We start from the raw sequence: 21,544 nt of genomic DNA on the forward strand, positions 1-21,544 counted from the left end.
CTTTCTACTTTAGCTAGAATCTGCATTAATTAGTGATATACTTTTTCACAAAAATATCTCTTGAGGGGCGCCTGGGTGGCACAGCGGTTGGGCGTCTGCCTTCAGCTCAGGGCGTGATCCCGGCGTTATGAGATTGAGCCCCACATCAGGCTCCTCCGCTAAGAGCCTGCTTCTTCCTCTCCCACTCCCCCTGCTTGTGTTCCCTCTCTCGCTGGCTGTCTCTATCTCTGTCGAATAAATAAATAAAATCTTAAAAAAATATATCTCCTGAGTACTTGCTCAGAAATAAACCCTCAAATATTTATTCTGTTATAAAAGCCCTTTGCCGATTGAGAAGAATTACAGTTAATATTCATTTTCATGTTATACGGCATAGGTTTATAGGTGTTTTAAAATACTAATGCTATTTCAGTCAAATCTGAGACCTGAGAAACACTTTTCATAGTAAAACTAAAAATCTTGAACAATATTTTCCTATAGTTAATTCTTTGGCAAAATGATATTAAATATTTTATGTGTTTTATTCTTCATCAAAAACATCGAATATTTATCCATCTGTATGGAATATTTATATGTTATGCTATATGCTAAACAAAACAAGTGAAATAGACATGAGTTGCTTCCTCTGGAATCTCCTAACAAACTCTAGGAAACTGCTATGACAGGACAGATAAAAAAGCGGTCTTTTGTTGGAAAAATAACTTCATTGTGTCTTTGAAAAAAAGCATAGATTTATAAGTTTTTAGTTTATATTTGGATTTATTGATTATCAGGACCATGATAAATTCACATTGTGAGGAAACAATACTTAAAATATAGGAACCAAATCTTCTACCCTCATATCAATATAAGAATAAATGAAGAATTTTATACATTCTTAATAGCTTAGAATCATCAGGAATTTTTCACATGTAGAAGATACTTGTGATATAGAAGTTTAATTATGAATATAATAGTAGGAAAATTTTACAGATAAAATATCTCTCAAGAACACATCTTTTTATTGCTCATAATATTAGACCATTGATTGTACTTCATATACTAAGTTTGTCTACTAATTGAAGTTATTACAAGCACTCCATCTATACGATACACTCACGCTAGAGACAACTCATACGGCTACAATTTTTAAAGAACTGATCTGTGCATTATGACAGCAAAATTTCACTTATAAGAAAACATCCATTAATTGACTACTGCGGTAAAAACTTTATAATATTGGTGTCATGAAGATCTTCCTTTTTCTTGTGTGTTAACTGAGCTATGTAGGCATGCCACAAATTGTGTTTTTCACGTTTTAACTGTTCTAGAGTCCCTCCTTTTGGGGATCTGTTTCTGTTTGAGAACTAGAAGAAATTAATTTGTAGTTTGATTTCTTCTATTTCATTCCTGTTCTATTTCTGATTGTATCTGTGTGTGTGTGTGTGTGTGTGTGTGTGTGTGTGTGTTAATCCAAAAAAAACAAAGCCAGCACTTTCAATACACCGTCTTCAGTTTAAACTTTTGAGTGGTAGTTAGGAATTGTTGTTGGGCTGAATAGTCTTCAAAAGTTTCTGGTACATTTCTGACTTTAGAAATCTGGGATAGGAATCCCTTTCCATGTGCGTATACACTATCCTTTGAGCCTCTTCAAAACACGTTTGAGTGGGTTCTTGAATATTCCTGATGATAGTTTCTCTTGTTGAACTGTCAATGTTAATCTGAAAAGTGAAATTACATGTAGAACATAAGTAGGTATAATTGAAGATAGAAACCATAATGGAAAGGTCTAATTTTCCCCCCTTTCCTTTTTTTTTTTTTAACTGGAAAAGGGTAATTTTGTCTGAAATTTCATAGATATCTAAAAAGACTTTTAAGAGACAATCTTTGCTTTTGTAAAATTAAACATCCACCTCTATATCCCAGGTTAAAAACCAAAACAAAACAGAAACACACAGCCCAAGACCAGGGAAATGTCAGAAACCATTGCTTACTTAGGCAGATGCAACTGGTTTGTTAGTGGAGTCTACAAACAAGGAAGTTTATGAGATGAAGGTCTCTTTTAAGGAAAAGGGAAGTTGGTGCTATTTTAAAGTTTATCTTTCTTAGTAGTCATGAATGTTGATTTCACTGAATATGCCCTGAGATGGGAAGAGAGTGAAGAGAAGTGGAGAAATAAAGGAGAGAAGTGGTTATTTCAATAAGCCAAGTATTTTCCAGATAATAGTTTTGAGGAACAAGTCAATAATGTAGGACTGTCTTGTGTAATAGGAATCTCATATATCATCATCTACCCTATTCCCTTGACAAGAATTTTTTTCCGGGAAGTATAATTTATTTCAGTTTACACTGTGAGTGGGGCAGAACTGAGATTTGAACCCAGAGTCTACAAGATAATAAGCTCTGTGCTCTCATCACTGCTATTACCGTGTATCCCAGATCCTATCATTTTTGCAGTAAAACCATTTTAGTTGTCTATCATATACATTTTTATACTCTCCTGATTACTTCCAAAAACCCATGTAATAAAATACATTATAATAAACATATAATAGCAAAGCAATTACAATAAAGATAAAAAAGAAATCAAAAGCCCTTTGAGGCAGGGCTGAATTTTCATTCCTTATTCTCTCTCCACCAGGAGGGGTCCCAGTGTGTCATGCACTCATGACTCTCTATTTTCTTTAGGACATTGTAAATGATTGGCGGTAGTATCAGTGTGAATGTTTGCTGATTTGCTGGTTTGGAACTGAGGTGAGCAGTGAGTTTGGTGCGAAGGCACAGACTTTTCCCAAACCACTGGGATTGTCAACATGCCAATGTATGGTATCTGTCGTTACCTCCAGCAAAGTTGATTCTTCTTACAAGGACTTCTTCTCCTTTTCTTTTTTTTAAAAGAAACTTTCCAGGAATTAAGATAATTTAATGAGAAGAGGCTCTGGAGCCAGACAGGCCTAACTTTGAATCCTAACTCTCCCACTAATCTGCCACATGACATGGAACAAGCTAATTAACTTCTCAGATTCTCAGGCTTCTTATCTGTAAAATGAGGTCAACAGTACTGACTTTGTAGCATAGTAGGAGATACTGGATATGAAGTGCCTGGCACATATGTGTGCTTGAGAGATATTGGCGCCCTCCCCGGGATGTACTGATTTCCATTAGCCATCACTGTCACGTAGTTACCTCTCTAGGGGACTGTGGCTGGATGTAAATCTTATAAAGCTTTTTTGCCCTAGAAATTCTGCTCCGCCGTGAGGCAATTTTCTTATAGGTTTCACATGCCATCCAGAATTTAATATTCTCGTCACTGTGCTCCATTTTTAAGTATGCTGCATAGACTACTGGACCATCTAAAAGTAATGGAGAAATCAGTTTATTTTCATGGGTCAAAATCATTAAAAATTCTGAACAATATTTAATGCAGGTTAAAACTAAAGTCTGAATCAAAGCTCCCAAATTATTCAACAAGTGAATATTATATCAATACACATATGCCACACACACACACACACACACACACACCCCACATCACACTTAGATCTATACATCTGAAGGATATTTTGACAATGCCAGTCAGTGGAGTGGTCATCCCTTCATTCCTTTCTTCTGAGTCACTCAGAGGAAAATGTCCACTGTGTGTCTGGCTTTGGGGTAGGAGAGGTCACAGGGACTCAGAAACAGGACTTAAGTTGGAACAGTGGACGGAGCTTTGGTCATGAAACTGACATGAAAAATCTAAGCCCTCCAGCCAAACCGGAGGGTCAGAACCAGGTTTAGAATCTCAACAGGCAGGTCAAGGTTGGAAGGAAAATATCCAATTCATGTGGAAGTAATAAATTGATCAGATTGTATAGCCTGGGGTGTTTCTCAGTATCCAGTCAGAGCAGGAGAACATGGATGGAGGAAAAGTTCAACTTTATATTCATGCTTTATGGTTCAAAGTAGAAATGAAGGACCAGGCAAATAATGGAATTCAGATAGGGGGTTGGAAACTATCACAAAATCGAGAACAAGACAGTAGGTATGTGCAGCACTACCATCAAAGGACACTTGATGCCAAAGATGGTCATCCTTCATTTTAGTCTTAAGCTGTATTTTTGGAGTGGGTAGATAAGGACATACATGTGGAAGGAGCTTTTCTTTTTCTTTTTTTAAATTTTATTTAAATTCAATTTAATTAACATGTACAGTATTATTAGTTTCAGAGGTAGAATTTAGTGATTCATCAGTTGCATATAACACCCAATGCTCATTACATCATGTGCCCTCCTTAATGCCCATCACCCAGTTACCCCAGTCCCCCTTCCACCTCCCCTCTAGCAACCCTCAGTTTGTTACCTAGAGTTAAGAGTCTCTTATGGTTTGCCTCCTTCTGTTTTCCTCTTATTTTATATTTTCTTCCCTTCCTCTATGTTCATCTGTTTTGTTTCTTAAATTCTACATTTGAGTGAAATCGTATGGTCTTTGTCTTTCTCTAACTGACTTATTTCTCTTAGCATAATACTGTCTAGTTCCAGCCACATAGTTGCAAATGGCAAGATTTCATTCTTTTTGATGGCTGAGTAATATTCCATTGTATAGGTATATTATATCTTCTTTATTCATCTGTTGATAGACACCTGGGGTTTTTCCATATTTTGGCTATTGTGGACATTGCTGCTATAAATGTTGGGGTGCAGGTGCCCCTTTTAATCACTGTGTTTGTATCCTTTGGATAAATACCTAGTAGTATAACTGCTGGGTCATAGTCATTTGTCTATTTGTAACCTTTTGAGGAACCTCCATACTGTTTTCCAGAGTAGCCGTACCAGTTTGCATTCCCACCAACAGTGTAAGAGGGTTTGGAAGGAGCTTTTCTGATTGAGGCACTATTTTGTAGAAGAGGGTTAGGCAAGCTCTCGCAAATCTGATACATTAACACGAATCTTTGTGAGGACCAAATATTCTCACTTTTGAAGATGAACACTCTCAGAACTTCTTTTGGTGACTGGGAAGTCTTTTGGCATATCTGAGAAATTGAATTGCTAAATGATGAAAAAAGTAACTTTTATTTGATAGAAATGTGTGTGTACGCACATTAAATATGTGACCAAGCATAGGATTTTGATTAACAACATTTTATTCAGTATTAACTGCCATATGAAATAATAGTAATCAGATGGAATAGCAATATAAAATCAAGTTTTCCTACATCTTCACATCAGAGATTAGGCTGATTTCTCTAGCACTAGAAAGCTTTGACTCCTTGGCTTCTACTGGCTTTGACAGCAGTGATACAGAAATAAAGATAACAACTAAGATATTTTTATTCAAGAGAAAAACTCAAAGAGAGGCAGATCCCCTCTAAGAAGGATTAGGGCTGGGGAGAACTGGCAGTTTGCAAGAAATGTGCCATCGTGAGAATACACAAAATTAGAGCATGTCTGATTATTATAATATAAGTAGCCTTCATGACATTGGGTGGGAAATGGTTTGAAAGGAATGTCACTTGAGTTGAGAGGACAGATGAGATGGAGATAGAGCATGTATAACAATGTAACATAGGAAATGATATGGATTCAATATTTCTACCCAATGGGGGAATATATCTTATCTTAGACGTCAAACAAGAAGTTTATTTTCACACCTACGGAAATTTAAGATGTGCCTTGCCTCATCACAGGCACAGAAAGCTGCGGCCAGCGACAATGCCTGTAGCAAGTGGAGCTCCTATTAGAGAAATAGCTGAATGGAAAGGCAAACCAACAAAACAAAACAAAACAAAACAAATCAAAACAGAAAGACATTTCTAGCTTAACAAATAAAGCTGGAAGCCAATAATTTCAGGTGTGTGTTGAAAGAAATGGAGTTCTATTTAAGAAAATAAAAAGCAATTTGATATACTTTGTACTTAGTAGAATTTTGACAGTGCTTCATGAGGAGCAGAAAATAAGAGTCCTAAAAGAAAGAAATGAGCTATGGAACAGGGAAAAAAAATGAGATACCAGATAAAATCTGTAGATCCTGGAATGAGAGTCAGTCACCAGGCTATTTGGATGGTTGAGTAGGTGGGTGGGTGGGTGGGGGAGAAGGGGATGACTTGGAAACCAATATTAGATTCTATGTTATAATATTCTGAATTTGTGTTTATATTTGTGTTTAGCTTAATTGTATAGTAAAATCTTTAGAGATTCTTATTTCAGAACCTGCCTGCATCTGCATTTGCCTTCTCTAACTTCTCGCTTGACTGAGTAGTGGAAGGATCTTTTGGGGTTGGCCAAATGGTTCAACAATTCTCAATATACCCAAGTCCTTCACTCATGAAGCCATCCATGCATTGCCGTTGATATTTTATATAGATACTTGCTATGGTAGATTATAGTATTGATCTTAGTCACTTCCTGCCCTTCTTATAGGAGGATTACACTTTCATGTCCCATTTTTATAGCCTTGCCCATTGGACTTGTTTTAGCCAACAAAATACATGCAAAGTGCCATGTACAGGTGCAAGAAGCTTTTAAGCAGAAGGTTTAAGCAGGTGGTCTGAGAAGGACACATTCTGGAAAAGAACTGTTCCTTTTGTCTGAAGGTCAGAATGAAGATGTGGAATACAGCTGGAGCTGAACCCAGTCCTTGTGTGACATGAACAAGAAATGAATCTTTCTTGCAAATTAGTGGGATTTGAATATGGTGTTTTACTGCATCATAACCTGACCTGGACCCAAAAGCCTCGGACCTGGATCACTTGAACCTCTTTGATATTTCAGAGAAGGTTCTGGTGCCTAGAATCAGTAGACTCACATGGCTGGTATGTTTTACAGAATTTTTATAAGTTAGTCAAGTAAGCAGCTGATGACGCATTTGTATAAAACTGTTCCAGGAATCTGAATAATAATTGAAGTTGGAACTGAATTGCTCAGTTGAGAATTTCTACTGACTCAGACAACAAGTGAACTTAAAGGTGGAAAAGCCTTTTCCAAGTCAGGCAGTGTGGCCCAAAGTAGCCCGTTCTGAAGTTGTAAATGATACTCCTTCTCGAGCATTACACTCCAGACACCATGATTCTCCTTGAGCAGAGTGAACAAGGAGAAACAACAGAATTGCTCATTAAATTGAGAAGATGGAAAAAATAGGTTTATGTCATATATAGTGCATGCTTTTCTCTTAAGAACGAGAGTGATACTTTTGGGACTCTAGCACGTTCTTTTTAAGCTAGTCACTGAAATTAGTATTTCTATGACACACAAGGTGACACATGTCAGTCTCTTGATGTAGAAGGAAACGTGACATTCCTCTTGGCTCAGTCAGAACAGTGGCCCATCTGTTCCAGGACTGTTTTCTGCAAGGGGAAAAAGCTTACACCATAAATTAAATCCTAACATTTTGCTATGGTGCAGTCTTTCATCAGAAATGTGCCTAAAACAATTTTAGATTTATTTTATTTTCAATCTGTACCATTTGGGATAATAAATTCCATAACTGTACTAGTCTCTATGTGAAGTTTTAAAGTAAATCTGCTTTACTGCAGTTCTCTAGTTTGGCTTCTATGATATTAATCATTTATGATTTTTCTCTTAACTTCTTTTTGCTCTGTTATTATAAAAGTAACTTAAAGTACTATGAGTTGTTTTTAAATACAGAAAACTTCTAATAAAGACAATAACGATTGTTGACAATTTGATATATTTCCCTTTATTCTTTCAGTCCTTTGTTAATGTTTAACTTTCTAATTAGCATTCATTCATCTACACAAACACAGATACACATATATTTATATATGGCATTATACTGTGAAAGCAATCTTGTGTCACTCTTTCATACTTAATATGTAGAAACACTTTCTCCTTTTCATTTTTAAGGGTCACATAGTAGTCATTTGTAAGGCTACCCTATATTATATTTAGCTACCCTGCTACTATTGGATATTTATATTGTTTCTCATTTTTATTTGTAAACTATTCTACATTGAATATTTGGTGTATAAATCTTTGCATTTGTAATTATTTTCTTAGAATTAATTTAAAGGAGTGGAATTCCTAGATTGACAGATGTAGTATTTTTGGAGACTCTTGATGCCTGTTATAAAATGGCTTTCAGAAGGATTTCATTACTTTTCATTACTAACGTCAGTGTCAGTGTCTGCTCACTCTATCCTTTCTCATCTGATGAGGGTAAAAGCAATGACTTGTAATTGTTTAATTTTGGATTTTAAAAATATTAATGCCCAAATATTTTTTTCTTTCTTATTGACCGTATCTTTTCTTTCTGTGAATTTCAAATCATTTGACCATTTTTTGCACTGTTAGTGTTTTCTGCAATTTTTCAGATCTCTTTATATATTAAAGACACTGTTATATTTATTGCATTATCTTCTATTCTTTTTTTACATATTATTTTTGATTATGATTTTTGAGAAGTATATGTAAACCATATAATCCGAAAAGCCTCAGTTCGTCTATCTGATCTGCCTTGAATCTTTTTTTGCACTTTTATCAGAGAAAAATCTGTAAAGCAAAAATCTGGCCACAACCCTTCATTTATAACCTTTCAACCTTTTCCCATTATTGGCCTCATAAGAAAAGCCAGACCTTGGCAGTGGCTTCCGGGCGCATTAGGCTATAATGCTCTCTGCCTCTCTAGCCTCTTCCCTTGTCACTTCTGGAGATATTCTTTGTTTGAGCCTTGCTCCTGGCCAAGCCGTGTGCCAACCCCATGCTGTTGTATATGCAGTTCCTTCTGTGAGGTGGGCTTTGTACTCTGATCTAGGACTAAAGTGAAGTATCTCAGTTTCTGGAAAAATTTCTCTGGGACACCCTCTGCCCCCAACTAAATGTTTCCTGTTGGTTGACAGCACCTAGTTCACCTTATTATAATTACAGTTCCGTCTCTCCCTACATCAGAGTCAGTTGTAGTTACCGGTTTACTTTCGATTACTCCCCCACTCACTGGCTCACCCTTTGCGAATTAGACCGCTGGTCTGTCTTCATAGGCCCAGTGCCTGCGCGCTGCCTGATACACAGCACGTACTGACCAGACAAATGTTTGTCAGTCCAGGCTTTTGGATTCCTCATGCTTCTACGTTTGAAAGTGATTCTCTGTAAGTTTTGAAAAGTGAAGAAGCAGGTGGTAATTATTCAGCATCCAGGGAGCACCAAAGACCAGAGGATTTTTACCTGGCGTGTTGCTACTTTTTTTTTTTTTTTTTTTTTGACAGTGAGACATGTCCTAATTGGACAGCGATGTGTCTAAAAGGCCAGGTTTTGTTGTTTTGTTTTTCTCCCTGCACGAGGAGATAGAGAAGACAAACAGTACTGAGTGGAGGGGCTGCGCCCGGCAGGCTCTGGAGGTAATGTGAGGGCTGCTGAAGGGAACCATGGCAACAGCAAGAGGTTAGCAGAGGGCAGAATAAATGATAGTGGAGGAAGCTGCCAGTCCACAGTGAGCAGCCCAGAATCTCTCACAGATGAAGAGAGCTGAGGGAACGGCTCTGCCTCTGGGATCAGGACGCACGTGACAGAATAACCACATCCATTAGTAACTTCTAATGTCGGCTTTGTGCCAGGGTGAGGATGCACCAGCCATAGGAAATTGGAGCAGTCTTCGTTGCCTTCAGCTGTATGATAATCCTATGGTGTCCAACCTGGCATTTCCAAGGCTGTTTGCAGGTGATTGTGGTAACTGAGAAAGCCAGGAAAGCATACAGTACATTGAAGGATGATTTTGACCCAAATCAATGCTGATGCAAACTCTGATTCAAAACACCTGCCTATTTAGAATGGCTTAACTCTATGTCTGCTCTGAGCGAACTGAAGAGGCCATAGAAAAATAAATATGTAACTGGGCTTTCTCACTTGAAATCATCTGGGCAAATTTTACGTGGGCACTCAATATGACCCAGTCATCCTACCAGCCTTCCATAATATCTTGGTTCTTTAACTCTCCAGAAACGATTTCATAGCTTCTCCTTTCCACATCTCTCCTCAGCTCTGTGCTGATGACCTTGCCTCAGACTTCACTGAAAACACTGATTTAATCAGGTAGAGATTCCCTCATCTTCTCCCTCCTTTCTAACTTTCCTCCTGAAAGGGGAACAATGTCCAAGCAGTTCTTTTTTGGCTTCCACTTTATTATGCTTTCTCCATGGCTTTCCATTTCTCTGTTGCTCTTACAATTGTCCTCACTCTCTTCTATGTCATCACTTTCTTCCTCTCTCATGGTTGCTGTCATCTCTAAGGAAGCTACTGTATTTCCCAAATAAAACCAAACACTGCTATTCACTCTATCTTCTCCGTATTGACCTCATGCCTCCTTCTGTCTCTACTCTTTTCTCTGCTGAGCTTCACCTCAAAACTTGTGTAAATAATTCCCTACATTGTCTGCCTTGCTTCCTCTTGTCCTATCCATTCCCACGCTCCTGTCAAGGCACCACCGACTTCCATACTGCCGTATCCAATGGTCACTGTTCTTTCCTCACCTCACTTGTCTTCCCAGCAGTCTTTGACACAGTTCACAGCTCCCTTCCTGAAATGAGCTCTTCTTTGCCTTTCATGATGATGTACTGTTTTGGTCATCCTGGAGTCACCTGATGCTCCTTTTCCATCTCCTTTGCTGACTCCTCCTCTTCTTTGGATTTGGAAATATTAGCGTGCACCTAGGCTGCACCTCTGGACCTCTCCTCTCCTCTCTCTGACTCTCCCTCTGAGTGATCTCACAGTCCCATGGCTTCGATTAGGGTCTATATGCTAAGTACTCTTGGCTTTGTCTTCCCTGCTGACTTGTTTACATGGTTTTTGGAAATAACCTTCCGTCTGGTCTCTCTGCTTCTTTTTTTCAGAAGAGAACCAGAGGGTATTTTTTATTTTGAAAAGGGGGCAGGGGCAGAGGAATAGGGAGAGAGAAAGAATCTCTGCGCTGGGAGTGGAGCAGGCACAGGACTCCATTTCATGACTCTGAGGTCATGACCTGAGCTGACACCAAGAGCTGGATGCTTAACTGACTGAGCCACTGCCCCACCCCTCTCCCCCCATGGTACCTTTAAAAGCATGTCCACTCTTGTTACTCTGCACTTTAAAGTTGCTCATGCGGCCAGTAAGGCTCTATACTCCTGTCATGATGAACCTCTTTGGTTATTTGAAGACACCAACCTCACTCGTATCTCAGGGCCTTTTGAACATGGTTTTCCTCTGCTTGGGCCCCTCTGCCCCCAGATCCACGCCTGGCTGGCTGTTTCTCATTGTTCAGCTCTTAGCTCAAATTTTACCCCTTCTGACTGTTGTCCCCCAATCATCCAATTGAACTGCCCTCTTATACCTGCCTTTCTTCGCCATATCACCTGGTTTTGTTTTCTTCAAAGCACTTATCACTTTCTGGAATTAATGTATTCATTAATTTATTTGCTTGTTTGTCTGTCTCCTCCCTCTAGAGGGAGCACATGAGCTGATCACAGTGACCTTGTAGGTCTCTTTCACCTCTGTCCCAGTGCTGGGAAGGTTTACCAGACATATGGAAGGACTGAATGAATCATCCAAGGAAGTTAGTTGCAGTTTTACTAATTTCTTTCTATTTATATTAAACATGCTTTACTCAAATGTCAGTGAGTGACCTCTACCTTCATCTTTTGAGATTTAGGGGAGATATATATATATATATACATACATATATATATATATATATATATACACACATTTTTTTTCCTGGCACCATTTAAATTATTTTTTTAAAAGATTTTATTTATTTATTCGACAGAGAGAGAGACAGCCAGTGAGAGAGGGAACACAAGCAGGGGGAGTGGAAGAGGAAGAAGCAGGCTCATAGCAGAGGAGCCTGATGTGGGGCTCGATCCCATAACGCCGGGATCACGTCCTGAGCCGAAGGCAGACGCTTAACAACTGAGCCACCCAGGTGCCCCTAATTAAAATTAAAAATAAAACTGACTAGTCAAAATTTTGATTTGATTATTTTTCACTCAACCTTTCCAGTAGGTAGAGCTGTAAATTTTGTAAAACCTGAGGAGGTTTTAGGTAATCGTTGGTCCCCTTGTCATTTCAAATGCACGTTTCTGTATCTTTTCTAGTTCTATTCGATTTAGCCATCAGAACTACAGATTTCTGCTAGGTTTAGCTAGCAGAAATACTCATGGGATTTTCTTTCTGTTTTTTGCCTTGATGATGCCTAACATTTTGATGATATTTTGAGGTACAGTGTCAACTTTTGGGTCAACATCATTTAAGGAAAAATTTTTGGTAATTCTCAGGTATTTTTATGAAGATAACTAATAGCTCTGACAAATTTTTTTCTGATCTATTTAAAAACTTATTACTACTTTTACATTCATTCGCAAATAATGTAACTCTCCTAAAAAATTGGGTGTTTGGAAACTTGGTGGACTTTCTATCATTTGCAGACTTGGAAATTTTGCAGGGTACTTTCTGCTTAATTCATTATGGAGATTTTTTAACGAGACCAATTTTTACACTAAATCCTGAGGAATCCTACGCATTATATCTCTTCCTTCAAAGAAGCATTTATCTCTACTGGACTTCTAAAACAGTTGACTATTTTTAAAGTATTGCCAGTCAGGCCTCCTTATCATTTTACAACAGTCTGAATCAAGTTCCAGCTCAGATTTGCCTCTTGTGAGAAGCTTTCCCAGGAGACCTGCCATCCCTCCCCATCTATCTTCACCCCTTAGCACAGACCTAGTATGTATGTGCTACAGACACACATTCTAGGCCTGTGCTAGGTGATCTGTTATTTCTAGTCTCCCTTTATAGTTGTTCACAAACTGCTTATGGTGCACATATATTTTATTTATCTTTAATTGTGGATGCCTTCAGGAAAGTACTTCTGCCGTCCCTGTATCATACACAGTTGGAACTCAACTAGACGCTTCACTGCTCAGGGATCACACCTCACACAGTATGCTAAAACTCAAAGCAGTTTGTTCTCAGCAGTTGTTTGAGCAATCTGTTCAGCCCCCAGATTCTCCGCCTTTCACATAGGGCACTTCATAAGTACACATTTTTCTCCAGTCACAAGCTGCACTTCGGAAATACATTTTAAGTGCTGATCTTCTATAAGGCTGTCCTAACTGGACCTTGCAAGTAATTTTATGTCAAAGAAATGTGTATCTATGTTTTTCTTTCTATATCTAGAACTTCCTTCTGCTTGTTGAATGTAACAATAGACTCTTCAAGGGAAAGGCAAAGCTTCATAAAACCATCTTTACTCTGGAAGCGAAAACCAAAACCGAACCACACCAAACCCAACCAAACCAAACCCTGCCAGTCAGCCCTTTATATAGCCTTTGGTGAAAATGTTGTCAACGGCTATTATTTTTAAAAAGTCTGTGTTTGCCTTGCCTTTGAAATTCCATTCAGGATGTTACTAGAAGTAACAATCACCATTCTCCACTTTACCGCAATGTGCTATCAATAGCAGGCTTCCCTGTTCTCTTCTGGGAGATTTTCAGTTTTGGAAAAAATCTACCTTTTTCCCTGTGTTATTTCATGTGGTACATGGGTGCAGGGAATTTTTTTTTTTTTCAAGCACATTGCCTGGTACCTAAGTGCTTAAGATTTAGTGAATGGATGTTGAGCACACATACTGTTTTTTTTAAATTAACTTGTTTGTCAATAATGTATCATTAAATAACATCTAGACTATTAGCATTCTTAATTTCTAACCGAGGTCTTAATTTTGACAGGGTTCTGTTCTTAAATTGATGATTTTCTTGGATCCCCTCTTCCCATGAGGAAGTTGAGCTTAGCTGTATTGTGACAGCTAGTACTTAATAGCTGTCCAGCAAACATCTCTTAAACCAATTCCTGTTCATCCATTGAGACCATGCTTAATACATTTCCTTCCTCAGCGGAACTGCATGTCTTAGTAATAGTCTTTTAATCTATGTACAAAGAGGTATCTACATATCTTAGCTAGAGAATGCATCATTTCACTAGTACCTTTGTTAATGTAAACATACTTTATCCTCTGGCACATTCAACTTTTTTTTTTTTTTAGTTTTATCTTTCTGATTGGATGTTCCAGAGAATGAATTGTTTTATCACCTTTTTAATCATGTAATTATTAAATTTTTACATGATTTTCACAGTAATTCAATTTCTCATAAGATTTGTATCCTGCTTTTGCTGGTTTTTATAAAGAGCAGTATGCTGTCTTCCTGTCCTCATCTTTCTGTAAACTTTGCTTATTCTTATGACACTAGATCTCTAAATAGCTAATTGTAGCTAGGCTCTCACTTGAGATCCTTACCAAACAATTAACTTTATTCACTTTGTTTATGAGGCCTTCAGGACTGGCACAGAAAGTTTTACATAATATGGCTTGGTGTTTTGATCTTTTCTTAACTAATATTTGTCTTGTATTTATTCATTGAACATTTATTGTATGCCCATTGGATACAAAGCACATTTTTAGTCCCTGGGATGGGAGATGAAAGGTGAATGTGCAGTGGTCTGTGTTCTCAGGGAATTTGAGATCTACTAAGAAAGTGTCTGTGGAAAAAATCCAGTACACTAAATAACTGTGCTTAGAACAAATAATAATACTAACAGAAGAGAGGGGGCAAGTATTTCCAAGAGGTTGCAGGAAAAAGGTGGAAGTTGAACTTTACTAGCCAGGATGGGCAGATAACAAAGTAGACAGGGGACTTTGCACCGAAGCTTGGAGCAGGTGTTTTGCAGGTGTAGGAAATGGAGCAAGGGTCACCCTGGTGAAGGGTGTGTCATGTGAAGGGGTGGAGCTGCAGCTAAATCCTAGAAAGTGTGTTTGAGTTTGGGTATAGAGAATCTTGAATGCCAAGTTAGAGATTTTGAACTTTTTGGTAAGCCGCAAAGAAAAAGGAATAATAGAGACACGCACTTTAGTACTAATTAAAATAACTACCAATTATTGCAAGCCAAATCTGCATTAGCCATTAAGTTAGGTGTTTTATGGCTAACCTGAACAATGGTGCTGAAAAGATGGGTGATATTATCCCCATGTTACAGATGGAGAATTTGAAACTTCGAGAGGGAGATTAACCTGTAATGTTGCAAAACATGGATTGCAAGGGGTTGGGACTGAAATCCAAATTATTTAGCAGAGGATCAATCAATATAGCTGACTGAACATATGCTTTTGTCTTTTCCTCTCGTTCCAGTGTCCTAAAATTGACCCAAAAAATATATTTTTAAAAATTCATAATCATGCTGGCAAACTGGATCACAAACTATGAGGCATACTTGAAAAGTAAAAGGCAGGGGTGATTCACAAGAAAACCATGGCCTCAGATGCTTATTGGAAAGGGCTGTTAGGATAGGTGAGAGTTCAGGTGTTGACCCAGGTCTGGAGGTATGGATCCCAGTACTAAGGAAAGGCCATGAAGTAATTTCCAAAATAGTTGATGAAGGTGTTCATGTAGGAGGAGCCAGGGTCTGGGTCAGACAGTGATAGCTGTCTCCATACTAGGAGGGGCCCTTCCTCAGAGAGAGCAGGAAGTGCCCCAGAAGTATGGCCACCCTCCAGGAGTAACAGGAAGTACTCTATCCAGAGTTACCACTGGCACATCCCATCAATTAAACCATCAACTACAGACGTAGTGAAGAGAAGGGCCATATGCACCCCAATGTTCATAGCAGCATTGTCCACAATAGCTAAACTCTGGAAGGAGTGAGATGCCCTTTGATGGACGAATGGATAAAGATGTGGTCCATATATACAATGGAATATTACTCAGCCATCAAAAAGAGCGATTACCCAACATTTGCAGCAACATGGACGGGACTGGAGAAGATTATGCTAAGTGAAATAAGTCAAGCAGAAAAGACAATTATCATATGGTTTCACTCATTTGTGGAACATAAGGGATAGCAAGGAGATCGGTAGGAGAAGGAAGGGAAGAATGAAGGGGGTAAACAGAAGGGGGAATGAATCTATGGAATCTGGGAAACAAACTGAGGGTTTCGGGGGTGAGGGGTGGAGGATTGGGCTAGGCCCTGATGGTATTAAGGAGGGCACGTATTGCATGGAGCACTGAGTGTTATACACAAACAATGAATCATGGAACACTACATCAAAAACTAATGATGTACTGTATGGTGACTAACATAACATAATAAAAAATTAAAAAAACCCATCAAGTAGCATAGCTAACTCCCCCTCCATAGTCAATAGGTGTAAGCAGATGAAATATTCACAGAGAGTCTAATAGGGAATCTCAAAGAAAAAGAGGTCTATAGGCAAAAATTAGCAAACATTTGATGGGAACAAACTCTATTTAAGAAAAATACCAAATTCAGCAAACAAGAGTTTTCTTTGAGTACCTACTACACTTTTTTTCTATACCTTTCTTCTGGTATTTATCAGTTTCTCAATTTTCTACCCAAACACAGTTGACTGCTCCCATGAATGCACACACTTCTTCATATTTCTTGCGTTGAGCCTATGACCCTATCTCTCTAATATCCATTTTTTGTTAACTTTCATTTATACCATCTGAATATTGATACTTACATACTATATGCAGACTTATACAAAGTCCCATTAGATCAGACATTGATAAATTTGAAAACTAACTCTGAGGAGTTTCAGAACATTAAGACTCAAACTTATTCTTACTTTTGAAAGCACTAAGAACAGCAAATTATTGAGTTTTCTAAAATTCTAACTTTAGAAGTCCATGGTAAGGCAGTATATTTCGGTACGTGTTACGATTTAAGCATATTTTCCAAGGGATTTTACACATATACTTGTGAAAACTAAATATTCCCAGTGACTAATCTTGTTTTAATTAACACCAAAGAAAATAATAGTGGTTGACATGAGAAACTATTTTCAGGTTTTCTTTTTTTAACTGGGGGCAGTTGCCATTTAGAAGGCTGTGAGAAGAGCGGTGTACATTCATCACCTAGTGTCGCCTTTTTCTGTTAGGAGTGAAACTGGCTAGTTATTCAAAGATGAAATATATATAATACTCACATTTTGTAGCCATCAGCTTTTCAAAAGACTGGCCCCACTGTAATACTTCCTCCAAAGTAATGCTTTGAAAAGAAACAAAACGTGCTCATCGCACCAATGTATTCTCAAGGTTTTGCTCAACTACATAGAAATATATGATCCTGAAAATAACACCAAAATATAGTTGTACTCTATTTGTGTGTGGTTTTGGATGGAAATTTACCATTCTGTGATCTTCTACATTTTATTTTTACTTTCTAAATTGTTAAAATTAAAAAAAAACCTGTGGAAGTAGTGTAAACTTGAAAATATGATAAGATAAATTTTTAAAAGATAAAGATCCATAGTCCTATAATTTCCTTATTCCCAAATTACTACTATTAATGTTTTGATTTACTTCTTTCCAGTGTTTTTGTTATTTGTGTGTTTGTGTGTTTTTAACTAAGAAGTAGCCATACTCTGAATGTGTGTTTGTGTGCATGCATACTTCGTGTGTGTGTGTATACATATATATGTATATATTCACTTTTTTTTAAGATTTTATTTATTCGACAAAGATAGAGACAGCCAGCGAGAGAGGGAACACAAGCAGGGGGAGTGGGAAAGGAAGAAGCAGGCTCATAGCAGAGGAGCCTAATGTGGGGCTCGATCCCATGATGCCGGGATCACGCCCTGAGCCGAAGGCAGACGCTTAACCGCTGTGCCACCCAGGTGCCCCTATATTCACTTTTAATAAGCTTTTTATATGTCATCACAGTTGTCTTAAAATCCATTTATAGTGTTATGAATTATAATTATAAAATTATAATCTTTGATAGTCAATGTGGAGTATTCTACGAGGGGGCATTCTTTTTTTTTTAAGATTTATTTATTTATTTGAGAGAGAGAGAATGCAGACTGGGGAGGGATGGAGGGAGAGAATCCTCAAGCAGGTCCCCATCAAGCACGGAACCCAACATGGGGCTCGATCCCAATCTCATGATCCTAAGATCATGACCTGAGCTGAAATCAAGAGTTGGCCGCTTAAACAACTGAGCCACCCAGGCTCCCCTATATGGGGGCATTCTATAGCTTACATATTAATTATTCTCAATGGGCATCTTGGTTCTTTCTCGTTTTTTATCATAAAAACTTGTGATTAAGGCTTGCTATGTTCACATAGGGTAATTGCTTACAGGCGGGATTAGTAGAAGTAGAATTAAAGTGGGTCAAGAAATGCACATTTTTAAGGTTCTTGGTATTAACTGCCAAACTGCATTTGGGTTTGCACTGTGTGCTGCTGGCACCAGTAATGTGTTTGCCATTTAACTATTCACGTCGTAGAGCTTATCCACAAAGTCTATTTGCATGCATTCATATAACAAAGTTAGTAACCCTGTACCTATTATATGCGGATATTTTCTCTATTATTTGCTGTATTTTTTTTTACATGCTCAGGTTTGAATTTTTGTTACAATGAATAATATGTGAATAAATAGTATCAAAACCATTTACCATTTCAAAAATATCTGTGAAAGATACTGGGTTTGAAGCTTCATTTCTGTTCATCTTTAGGGGCTTTGTGAGGTGACTTGGCAAGTGACTATGGAGTCTTACATATAAATCATTTTGTTTTTTCTCCTTTAAAATACTTAATGTGTTCATTGCCATTCAGTTTATGATTGCTTCAGTTTATGATTGGTTCACTCTTAATTTTCCTGTTTTCAATGACGTCCGATATCAGCTAGCTATAGATACAAGCAAGCACTGTCCATTGGCTACACCTGGTGTAGGTAGCACCATAATTGGTGTTGAGGGAACAGCCATCAGAATTAGGAGGTACTTAACACAATGAAGGAAGATTAGTCAAAGAGGTTAAAGAATGACCTAGAACATGTAAAAATATCAGGATTCTTAAAAAGGTCAAGTATCTTTTGTTTTCTACAAATTCGGATGGTTCTTGCCAGTTTTAGGTGGACTGTGTGCATCAGTACTGAGGCTTAGCAGTATACTGCCATTAAGATTGCTTTCAAAAAACATTTCCATGAAATGCTGTCTGACTCACTGTTCTTTTCTCTTATTAGAACTTTAAAAACAGTAACCTAAAGTAACCTTTTCCATCCAGTGAAATGGTAAGTGGTAAGCAAGTTTTGTGGCATGCCTCTCTGTTCCACCTGTTTGTTTCCATTATATAGGAAAAAATAAAATCTTCAACATGAGCGAAGATGCCATCCTTGTCTTGGTTTAGCTTAAAATAAAGTGTTGATACTTTGTTGGCGGGAGAATTCTTCTGTCTCTAAGATTCAGGAGATTTATGGAGATAGATCATGATCAGAGTGATTATGGTTGGGGTTAAAGTTGTGAATGAAATTTTGCTTGTAATTTTTTCTGAGTTTCTCATTTCATGCTGCCCCATGGCTATTCAGATGCCCATATGAGAGTAATTCTAAACATCTCTGTCCCCTCACCCACCCGGATTTCCTAATAAAAGCAGCGGATACAAAACAGAGGAGCATTCTGAGACCTCATGTCATTGTGGAAATAGGAATGAAGAGTGCTTGGAGTCTGACAGTCCTGAGTTCTAATTGCAGTGCTGCATTTGATAGCTTTTGGTTTTGCCTAAAATCTTTGAGCCCCAGTTTTAAAATCTGTAAAATGGGGATAATACCTATCTCTCAATGTTGTATTGAAAATTAGAGAAGATCATGAATGTAAAGCACCTATCAAACGACTGTTATCTACCAGCTTGCCACAAATGTGAATTCTCTCTTTCCTTAGCCTCCCCCTTCCCTGATGGTGGCTCTGCAAGGCAAGTAGAAAGAAATGAGAGCTCTGGTGGTGACACTCCATGGGAGTCATCAGCAGAAGAGATGGAAGCCATTCCCGAATTAGCCTAGTTCATCCTCCTCCCTGCATGTTCAGCACAGAAGCTTTGCCTGGTTGTTTAAAATGCTGAGCTTTGGGTTTTCTTGTCTCTTCCACCTACCACTGTAGCCTCCTCCCCACCTCACACAAATGCTTGTAAATATTTTTGGACATTTTGGTACTATGGGACAGGAACATACACGCCAGGAGCTCTGACCATAGCAAGGGAGATGTGGCCAAGACTGAGCACTCTGGTTAAACTAACATACAGTGATCCTCAGTGTGGGAATCCTTGAGGTGGAAAATCCAATCAAAGGATTTATTACTCTTCTCAGGCATTATGCATTCCATTTTAGCAATCACTGTTCCCATCCAAATGGCTGCATAGTTTAGTTTGGCAAAATATCCAAGAGACTCGGGAGCTTGGTAAGCATCTCGGTACCCCACCAGTCTCCCTTCTTCCAATTAGGCTTGAGGTTTCTGACACTTTGTAGATGGAGGGTTAGAATCATGAAAATATTTTGGATAAAGAATCTCATTTTAACATAAACAATATAAAATTTTAAAAAATCAGAGAGTATTTATTCATAATAGACCCTGTATAAACATCAGACTTGCTTAATTCTCAAGTATAAACCATGAATAATGAAAATGAAACCTTAGAGTAATACATGATTGCTCTTCTGGTGGAATTACTCATGTGTAAATGCAAATTTTACTCTCTGAACAGAATATATTAAATTAGCCGTTGAATAAATGTACACCTATTTATCATGTGATAAATATGCATTAGAATGGCCATAGAATTTAAATGCTACTTACTTTGAAGGAAGCCTCTTAGATTTGTCTCTGCACATCTTGCAAATCCAACAATTCCGCCTGCTCATTTTTCTAAAGCAATACAGAATATACTTAATGTAATTTAGTCATTTAAAATAATTATATGCTAGAGTCAATGTCTCAGGAACACAAAATTATAAATCATGAAAAAAATGAGCATGAGTTTTTTAAATTAATGGGATACAATCACTGGCGGGGGTGGGGAGGGGAGAGGAGAATAACATAACTCATCTCGTAAATATTTTTAGAAATATAGGTACTTAGAGTTGCAACTTTAGAACCCATCTGGGCCACTTATTCATCCTAATGGGGTCTGAAAAAATACAGCTTACTGAGACAGATCTTCCCATTTAGTGCCCACTGACAGTGAATTCAACTCCCAGGTCTTCCCTGTTTTGGGTAAATCTTAGTTTTAGAAAGATCTCTCAATATATTGAACAAGAATTTGCTTTTTTGTGATTAGCTGAAATAATGTAATAGCTAAATAAAAAAAATAAGATTCCTTAAGGGTGAATTCTGAGAAGGGGATTCCTTACCTTGTTTTCTCCACTCTTGGCAGTATAACATTGGCTTTAAAATTCAGGTACAGTTTACTCAGCCCAGGCTTTATATAACAGTGTATGTCATAAAGGGTTTTAAGCTCAGGACATTGAGAAAACAACTCAAAATTTTAAGAATAATTATATCTACAATTTATAATGAGAACTGGAAATATTTTGCTAAGCATAGATGCACACTTATACACAATGAATTATTAAGGATAACAGTGAGCTTTTATATCAATGAATTATTAAGGATAACAGTGAGCTTTTATATCAATGAATTATTAAGGATAACTTTTATGTCAGTCTTTATTGATTCATTTGAAACATCTGTTGAACACTTCTTATGTGCCAAGTTCTGGCTGCCAGTGATCTATGCAGATCCTGTCTTTTCCTCTTCC

General features: G+C 37.8%; 1 protein-coding gene across 1 annotated transcript; it reads right to left on the reverse strand.

Moving 5' to 3' along the window:
• Positions 1–739: 739 nt before the first annotated feature.
• On the reverse strand, positions 740–20,648 carry RGS13 (regulator of G protein signaling 13). The gene is made up of 4 exons (XM_026517355.3): positions 20,584–20,648; positions 16,939–17,000; positions 3,166–3,332; positions 740–1,700 (listed from the first exon to the last, which is right to left on the reverse strand). Exons 1-4 carry the CDS (start codon positions 20,646–20,648, stop codon positions 1,515–1,517), a joined length of 480 nt encoding a protein of 159 aa, XP_026373140.1. The 3' UTR covers positions 740–1,514.
• Positions 20,649–21,544: the final 896 nt, after the last annotated feature.

The sequence above is a fragment of the Ursus arctos genome, unplaced genomic scaffold (genome assembly GCF_023065955.2).
Source record: "Ursus arctos isolate Adak ecotype North America unplaced genomic scaffold, UrsArc2.0 scaffold_2, whole genome shotgun sequence".
NCBI lineage: Eukaryota > Metazoa > Chordata > Mammalia > Carnivora > Ursidae > Ursus > Ursus arctos.